The sequence below is a fragment of the Chelonoidis abingdonii genome, chromosome 3 (assembly GCF_003597395.2).
Source record: "Chelonoidis abingdonii isolate Lonesome George chromosome 3, CheloAbing_2.0, whole genome shotgun sequence".
Lineage (NCBI taxonomy): Eukaryota > Metazoa > Chordata > Testudines > Testudinidae > Chelonoidis > Chelonoidis abingdonii.
Genome location: NC_133771.1, coordinates 212,910,204 through 212,920,047, shown reverse-complemented (window position 1 = coordinate 212,920,047; position 9,844 = coordinate 212,910,204). Strand labels below are relative to the sequence as shown.

Here is a 9,844-nt window from a genome sequence, read left to right as displayed (position 1 = left end):
TCAGGTAACATTGTAAACAAGAAGCAGGCAGCATTATCTTCTGCAAATGTAAACAAACTTGTTTGAGCAATTGGCTGAACAAGAAGTACTACTGATTGGACTTGTAGGCTCTAAAGTTTTATGCTATTTTATTTTTGAATGTAGGGGTTTTTTTGTACATAATTCTACATTTGTAAGTTCAACTTTCATGATAAAGAGATTGCACTACAGTATTTGTATTAGGTGAATTGAAAAATACAATTTCTTTTGTTTTTTACAGTGCAGATATTTGTAATCAAAAATAAAATGAGCACTGTACACTTTGTATTCTGTGTTGTAATTGCAATCAATATATTTGACAACGTAGAAAACATCCAAAAATATTTAAATAAATGATATTCTATTATTGTTTAACAGCGCAATTAATCGCACAATTAATTTTTTTAATCACTTGACAGCCCTACTTTTATACTTAGCTTAATCCAGTCTTCCACTTAAGTTTACCTACCAGCTGTACCAGATTCTTGACCTCTTTGGGGAGTTTCTCTTTTCTTGCATCCCTTGGAGACTTCAGTTTTACTTTTGTTACCTTTTTCGTTAAACTACACTTTTCTTAGTGTGCCTGTTCTCCAGGGTGCTAGACAGGAATTCCAAACTCATGACTACACCCCAGTGCTATGGTTTATGAGAATACACCTAAAGATTCACTTTATTCAAAATGGGTTATGGCAGTCAGTATGCAAATGGATGTTTAAATTAGGGAGGAGGGCTGGTCCCCTTTGGACAAACGTGCACTAGCTGCATCTAAAGGTCTGGGGCATAAGACAGTAAAGCAGTCCCCATGGTCCATGCTAGACAAATCACCACCTAACAGATTTGCGATACAGTGTCTAAGTTATTTCCACATTGTACCTTGATGCTACTTTTATATATAAATGCAAATGCTGACAGTTGCCATCAATTTTTTCTGTTCTTAACTTGAATCTGTGCTGCAGTTTAAGCTATAGTTTTGTCCTCAAGCAAAAATTATAATCTGAGGAGGAAAATCCACAACAAAAAAACCTGCTTTGCAGTACTTACCAAAACTAAACTCTACTAGGTATGAATTTTCTTATGTGTTCATTGACCTACCTTTCTTCTGATCTTACCCCAAGTGATGGGATGGAGGAGAGACTACGTCCCTAACACACATGCAGTAGGAACTATTCTAACAATCCATTTTTTTTATGTCTGCAGTCAGACTGTAAAAAACTATTTATTAGTACCTTCCTGGTCTCCAAGAGAGATGGGAACTGATGGTATCTGTGAAGAATATCCAGTGGCAAAACTTTAGGTACACAAATATTTAGCTGAGAGCACAATGCCAGATCTGAACAAATGTATGGTTTTTTTTAAAACAAAATATTGTCATGAATGTCTTACTAGAAGATTATTTGGTACATATTGAGAGAGATCTCATAGACTCATAGGTCAGAAGGGACCAATATGATCATCTAGTCTGACCTCCTGCACAAAGCAGGCCACAGAACCCTACCCATCCACTTCTTTAAAAACCCCTAACCTATGTCCGAATTATTGAAGTCTTCAAATTGTGGTTTGAAGACCTCAAGCAGAGAATCCACCAGCAAGTGACCCATGCCCCATGCTGCAGCATCACATGCTTATTTTGTTTCTGTCTTAAATAGCGGAAGAGACTCATTATAAAGAGATAATGGGTCATATATTTTTCATTTTTGTAATCTTCCCTTCCAAAACCTCATTGATCCCTATTTGTGTATTGCAGGATTTAATATCATGTCCTTGGAATAGATTTTCAAAGGCACAAAGGGAAGTTAGGTGCCCTACTCCTTGGAAAGTCAGTGGGGACTGAATACCTAGTTTCCATTTGTGCCTTTGAAAATTTCCCTCCACCCCCAGTGATACCATTAAATTAAGACTGGAGAATGCTGTATCTGAAAATACTATCACTTCTGGTTTTTGATTCGCAGGTCCCATTTTTTGGTCCTCTCTTTGATGGAGCAATAGTGACTGCAAAACTGCTGCCAACCCTTATATGTGCCACATGCATCAATGCCAGCAGAGCTGTGAAATCTCTCATACCCCTCTATCAGAGCTTGTATCCTTTCCTTCTGTACATTTTATGCAATTTGAATGTAGGAGTCATAAGTACAAATATTCTTCTGATAGAGGTAAGTGCGAATGAGATCTCTTCAGTTGGACTTTATGCTAAGAACTGTGCATCAGGAAAATGTCAAAGCTTTCTTCATATCAAGCAGCATGTTTTTAGACTCATTCTTGCTGAGCTTTAATCTGATATGGTATGCTTTAAAAATAAAGGATCATAATACAAGCATTTTTGGACTTTCTATTAATTGCAAAGTCAACAGGTATACTGTTAGATATAATGGTGCTTTAAACTTTAAGAGGGAATAATTTACAAATTTCTTTAGCACGAGAAAATAATTGTTTATATTAGCTTCATATTTACAAAAGGAACCCAGTTCTACTCCCGTATGTAATAATGCAAGTAATTCCACAGTCGTCTTTGGAAGTCTTCACATCAACAAGATAGGTAGCAGTTGGCCAATGGTATTGATATTTATCAGTCTTTATGTCCATTTTTTATTTTACCCACATTGCTTCTTAGAGTTTTGAGAACACATTCTTCCAGCAGTAGTTATAGTTAACTGGAAGGCATGCTTCAGTATTGTAGAATTGTGTAGTGTGAATTATTATTCTTGTATGGTATGCAGGCTAATCGCATAAAATCACTTGTTACTTGACATTCTGGTTTTCTTTTCTCTTAATGCCACTAATGTTATAAAATTACTCTAGTGTGCTTCATTAACCACATTGCTAACAGTCCCATATGTTTCTATGGATCAGTACTCATCTTATTTCAGTTTATTTTGGAGGCTTTTAATTTAGAGGCTTTTCAGTTATGTAATGAGGAGGGCCTCATTTGATTTTCCTGAGACAAAACTACTGGAATGCTCAATCTTTGTGATGAAGGAAAGATGGCTTTGTTAGAGTTTATCAGAGGCATTTACATTTTAGGTTCAATTTTTCAAGTTACTATGACTATGTAAGAAATACTAATTTTTGTAGAAGAGCTGAATTTGATTCATTGTGTTCGTGAAAAGCTTCAGAAATGAAGATTTGCATAAGAATTGAAACTAAATAATATTTTATTATTTTTTTGTTTTTCCTCTTCATTTTAAACTAGGTGAAGTTGTTTGGAGTTACACAAGCAGGCCCACCCAATACCTTAGTTATAAGATTATGTCAGTACTTAAAAGCAGACTCAAAACTCACTAGCTTTTTCACTTTTGTGTCATGAGTGGGTAATTCAGCTAAGTACTACTGTCAAAGTAGTTCCTTCTATCTGTAACCTTGACTGAATGAGCAGATGTGTTAAGCTGTGTCTGACAATAAAACAATCAGTCTAGTATTGCTGGTAACCTGAACACAGTAACAGAGATTATAAGATTGAAAAACATGCCATTATCTCTAAGGGAAAAAACGATTTTTGACACAGTAGGAAAACAGAAGATATGATTTGATGTAATGTTCATCCTTGCCCTTTTTCTCCTAGATTTTCCTATAATAACTTCCTCAGCAGGCTAAGTAGAATCTGTCAAGTTTAGCCTTTATCTAGTGGTCACTGCTCTTTCTCAGTGATGAGGGCTAGCTCAACTGCCATCTGCTTATTTTTTTCCCTTGTGGGCAATCAGTGGACGTATTTCAATGTGTAGAGTGCTGAAAACTGGAAGTTTGCCACTTGCTATGGTTACAATTTTAAAATCAAATCATGGTCATTGGGTATCAGACCCAAAACCTGTTTCTCTAAAGCTGAGCTCCTTCACCTAAAAACAATGATACATAGCAAGTATAAGTACTGTAGCATTTTCTAACTTCAGAGCACTGTGTACATATTAAAACATATCTTAACAGTTCATGCTTGCGCATCAGAGTCTGTGGCATAGGTGGTGATATAAATATATGTGTGCTTGCGCGCACACAGAGACTTGGATTAGTTTTAAAGAAAGAGCTCAGGTCTGATACAGTTACCTTATGAGAACCACTTGACTAATCCTTAGCACTTGTGTTGGGGTGGGGGTGGGGGTGTATTTATGTATATATCTAACTCTGTGTGTGTGTGTGTGTGTGTGTGTAATGAATTTGAGGGTGATATGCTGGAGTCTGAGGATGACTGGGTTAAGAAGAAAAATGTTATTTTATATAAATAAATATATCCATACAAGAATACTAGGGATAAGTGAACTGGTTTTCATAAGGAACTGTATCATTCAGCTGTTTCTCCAAAACAAACCATTTTTAAGGTTCCTATTAAGGTAACAGTACCCCATAAACAGGTCCCCAATTACTTCGTTGTCACAGCTCCATCCACCTAATATACAGACAGATCACCGTGACTTTCATCTCTCACAGGCCTTAAGGCTCTCTAGAGTCTCTCCATGCGCCAAAGGCATTTGGTTTTCACCAGCCTGCTGTGACCCAGCCTTTCCCAGGCCTCTTTCTTGCTGTACTTAAATGCAACACACAGAGAGAGACTAAGTATGAGGCATGCCACTGAACCCTTCTGGGGGCATTGTGAGGTCTAGCTGCATCATTACTTTGCACGTGTGCATTTTGGCATCAAACCATACTGTGCATGTAGTAATGTGATGTGAATGGAAAGTAGAAATACTGGAGCCTGAGAGAGGCAGCTGGACCTCGGAACAGGTAATGTAGTGGGGAGGTGACATTAGAGAAGAGAAAAGGCTTGAGTAGGTTGGAAAGTCCTAAGCAACTTTTATTGGATGTGAGAGACAATAAAGATTCCCCTTTAAAAACAAAGTAAAGGTTTGGTGACTTTCTTAAAGGGACAGAACATTTTGTTGGAGATCCCTGCCAGAAGGAGTTCATTGAAGCAAGTGATTGCTGATGGGGAAAACAAGATAGAACAGAGCACTCTAGGGACCTGCTTATCTGTCATGGGATGAGAAGTCAGCTGTTTGGGTTCAGACTCTTGGGTGGAGGAATCTGTCAGGCTATTGTTTGGAAATAGGAAAGGAATGAAGAAGGACTGACAGGATAAGCGCAAAAGGTTCATATATACAACTATAATTTTCCATGCACCTATATGCTCATAAAATTCTTATATCAAAAGGGAGAAATGTCAGGAATGAATAACATAATGAGAAGCTTGATATTTGTACATTTCCATAGTTTTCATATGTTGTATTTTGGTGATATCCAACCTTGGCATTTTGAGAGTGACTGTGTTAAGGAGAAAATTTGTGTTGGATTACTAACTAACATGTTCCTTGGCCAGCACCATGTGATTTTTAAACAGAAGTACTTGAATAAGGTAGTGATTGAGTTATAAGATGTGAGAAGATCAATGTCCTCTTTTCTTCTAAAAAGGGAAAGAATAATCATCCTCCTGATAATTATCTCCCAGCAATTCCTCATGAGAAAAGAACTGCTCCAAACTCCAGTAAAAATAATACAAAAAATACAGAGAAAAACTTTCTAAGCATCTACAGGTTAATAGAACCATCAGCACTGGGATCATGAGTTAATCATGAACACATTTTTGACAGAATTACAAAAAATGGTAGTTTCAATAACTGAACAGTGTTGAAATATTGTTGAAGCTTTTCTGATGTCTCAGGAAATCTTACCCTCATTTAATTAGATTTTCCTAGGTATGGACAGCACCACATAGACTAGAAATGAGCTGAAGAACTGTAATCAAATTGTAATGATGATGATGTGTTGAGTTGCAGGGATGATGTCTAGCAGGTGCTGAAGTTTATGTCCAGTCTTATATACATCCTTGTTTAGGGCCTAATTTTTACAATCCTTATGCATGCTGAGTAACTAGTCCCACTTAATGGGACTCCTGTCATGAGTAAGTGCTACTTGGCGTGAGTTCCAGAATTAGGTCCTGAGATCATAAGTTCTTTGGGGTTCAGTTTTTTAAAATGACAAAAAGAAATGGGTTAGTTACCATATTAATAAAATTTTCAGATGATAAAAACTGCAGGTGTTCCAAAATTAAATGAGGAAAAGGAAATAATTCAAAAGGATCTATCTAGTAAGATTGGAAATAACAAAATAAGATTCAACTTGGAAAAACACTAGTTAAGAAATCTGTAGTGAACATAGGTGCAGGAAGTAGGGATGCAGGGGATCCCTCAGCACCCCCAGGTTCTATGCCTGGCATCCTGGCCGTTGGCCTCACTACTGCTTATGGGCTCCACTGCTGGCCCCAGGGTCCTGCCAATCCCATGCCCGGGGGCTCTGCTGCCAGCCCCAAGGTCCTGCTAATCCCATGCCCGGGGACTCCACTGCCAGCCCCAGGGTCCTGGCCACCGGCTCACATGTGGGGTCCTGCCCTGCTGCCAGGGCCCTGGGGGCTCTGCTGCCAGCCTCGGGGTCCCTCGGACTCCTCACATACCCCTAGCTGTGGCCATTCCCCCCTCCTGGAGTCATGTCCCTGCTCCCTGCCTCAGCTCTAGGGGGTGGGAGAGCACAAACAGGGTCTAGAAGGGTGCAGCTCAGCACTCCCACTCCAAAAACAGTTCCAGCGCCCTGGGAGTGAAATAATTAAAAACAAAAATATTCAATGGAAAGGGTAAACCCAGAAAGCAATAATGCTGAATGAATGAAGATTGAGATTGGACAGCAAATTAAATTTTGCACTGGGGATAGGACACCAGAAAAGTTGTTGCAGCTTTAGGGTACATATGTATAAAAGAAGTGCATCGAAGAGCTAGGATTGCCAGCTTTCTAATTCTGAAAACTGAACACTACAGCAGGAGAGCTGGAACCTCCCCTCTCCCTACCTCTTCCCCTGAGGTCCCGCCTTCATTTCTCGTGGCTCTCTTCCTCCCCCGCCCCCCAACTCCCTTCCTCCTCGCTTGGTCCTGTTCACCTACCTATGCTCCCCCTCCCCCCATCCCAGCAGGGTTCCCTCTGCTCCAGGGCTAGGACTGGGCAGGGAAGTTCCCAAGATGCAGGTAGGAGGCAACCCCCGCTGAACAGGGGCCGGCGTGGTTTGATATAACCTCATCCCTTGGCCCCCCCACCCATGGCAACTGGACATCTGGTATCCAATCAGTACATGTGACTGGCCACTGTACAGATCCCCTTTCAACTGGACTTTCTGGTTGAAAACCAGAGACCTGGCAACCCTACTCAGAGCGTGGAAACAGTGTTCCCATTCTCTTAAAAGTACAAGCCATTAAAAAGTCAACATTTGTCAGCCATTACCACAAAATTACTAGAGATACTTTTTATTCTGTGTATAGGTGGAAACTGGTAATTGATGCTATGGTATGGTAAATGATAGCAATGCAGAGCATTGTGTCAACGCTGAGACCATAACTGGAATATTCCAGTTAGTTCTGGGCATCTCAGTAGCAGTAAAATATTGACAAATTTGAAGGCATTCCAAGAACAGCAATAAAAACAATTAGGGGACTTCCGAAATGTGTTTATGACCTAGATTTGGGAATAAAGTAAAAAATTTGCATTATGGGGAATGATAGTGGAGTCAGAAAGATGGTGCAAAGAGCAGAATAATTCTGGGGACAGGACAAAAAACATTTATTTCAAATAGTTTGCTTTCATTTTCACTTTAAATTTAAACAACATGCAGTGAATAAAATGTTTGCACTGCCTAAGGGGAATGTGATCTACATCTCCTAAATAGTGGGCTATAAAGTCCTGGCAGCCTCATGCAAATAATGGCAGCTGAAGTCACTTGTTGGAAAGTCTGTAAACTCTGGTTACAGCTGCACTTATCAGTAGCTTTAAGGGAAGTGTAATCAGCCACAGAGATTAATTTGCATCTCAATTAGAAAAGAGTCAGGAGGAAGCACTAGGGTCTGTTGCTAGAAGGTTGTGGAAGAAATCTCATCAGACACAAAAGCCTCCCAATACTTAGTCCTCCAGCTGAGTGGAGGACAATATCTGAGGTTTAGTTACCATGGGGACCAGAAGCCTGCAGAGCCACAGAAGAATCTAGGGTTTGCACTGTAATCATTTGGTCATGATGACTCAAATTCCACTGTTGTACCCAAATACACTTTTTGCTATTAGAAAGAGGTTAAAAAGTGGGAAAGATAAAAACTTCAAAGAGTGTATGTGTTTTTTTTTTCCTGTTCTTAAATACTTTTTATGTTGCTGCAGTGATTTCTGTGTTTTAAAGCATTTATTAGAGCATGGAAAGTGTTCAAAAATGTCAGTTAACTGACATATTCAAATGTTAGTGTGTAGCTGCTGTCGTGTATCTCAAAGCCACTCATGAAACTGGTTCATTTACACAATTCAGACAGAGTGATGACATCACACAAAATCAAACCAAAGTATATAGTTGAACTCAAGTTAAGTTAAATAACAAAATAGACCATAGAATAGTATTCCGTTGAAAGACCTGAACCCAACTTCTCTTGAAGTGTGTTATAGTTCATGTGTCAGGTATTAGCATACTTTAAATATACTCCTGAAAATGAGAGGATTATTTGTAAAGCTTCTAGAAATATCTGGACTCCTGGCTTTAACCCACGCTAAGGAGTGCTCTCACAAACATGAAGATACTACTAATTGCTAGCTGATATGCTTCAGGGAATAGCCTGACTATCATGCTCTTTGAGGCAAGAATTTTATTTTACATGTGTTTTAATGGCTAACCATAACTTAGTCATTAAAACATATGTAAAATATGACATAACATCATAATAAAAATATAGTACTAATATGCAAGCCTGCTAGAAATTGCTATATGTTAACATAATAAGTATTACATATGAGTTTGAGGGTTTCAAAACCATCTTCTTTTTCCTGGAGAGAGGAAGGAACCAGTAATCTGCAAGAGATATCATTCCTGAGTACTCTCTCAGGCAAAAACAATTGACTGCAGATAAACAAAAGATCCTTCTAATCAAATGGCAATTAAATCTGAGGTGGCTAATTGTCAGTACCATCTTGAAAAGAACATAACGCTATAAGCAGCATGTCCTAAGTATTTATGAGGAGTAGGGTTGATAAACAATGTATGTGTAAAACTAAGGCTTTTAATCAGTTTAATTACACACAGAGAAAAAGGTAGGACACAACAAAGAGCATGTAAAATCTATGATGCAATGAAAAAGGCATCCGTGTGAGAAGAATCTTCCTTCTGTGTGGTCTCTTCTTCAGGGTTATCCATTAGTTTTTTAGTCAATTTAGGTTTCCCTAAATGTATTTTCTTGATAAAATTTACTTATAAGCATTTTCTAATGACAGCAATGCACATTTTTGCTAAATATTGTACGCAGAGCTCAGAAAAATGCTATATTTTTATACTGTCAGTTTCAGAGGATTCAAACTGCTGCTTGTTTTAGCAGATGATGTAGCTTCTGACTAGAACAGCTACATAGACACAGTGTCAGATATAGATAAATTCTTATAATTCAGGACTTCAGGTCAAGTTGCTGCTGTACATCTAACTTGTCTTTGGTTTTATGTAAAGCAGGTGTGGAAGTAGCACTTCTCCCATGTTGGCCTGGACCTTCTAGATCAGGATTGAGGCAAATTGGTCATAGAGATTAAGGCCAGAAGGGACCACCACATTATCTAGTTTGACTTGTATATCACAGGCCACCAGCAGCACCCAGCACCCCTACACTGAAGTCAAGAACTGAACTTAGACCAAAGTATTGCAGCTCACAAGAGACTTAACTATTATGTGCCAGAGGCAGAGAACAAGAGGGACTGAGGTACACCACTGCCAAATGTCCCTTGTATGGCAGGGAGTTGACTAGGTGAAATATATTCAGATAATCCCAGAAAGTGGCCTGCGTCCTACAGA

At 38.9% G+C, this 9,844-nt stretch overlaps 1 protein-coding gene across 5 annotated transcripts in view; it reads left to right on the top strand.

Moving 5' to 3' along the window:
- The window catches only part of RALGAPA2 (Ral GTPase activating protein catalytic subunit alpha 2), a 327,987-nt gene that overhangs the window by 240,395 nt on the left and 77,748 nt on the right, over positions 1-9,844 (top strand). For all 5 annotated transcript variants that reach the window (XM_075064508.1, XM_075064510.1, XM_075064509.1 and 2 more), the window contains one exon: positions 1,968-2,095. In XM_075064508.1, the coding sequence (XP_074920609.1) occupies positions 1,968-2,095 (128 nt within the window). The remainder of the gene's footprint in view (positions 1-1,967; positions 2,096-9,844) is intronic.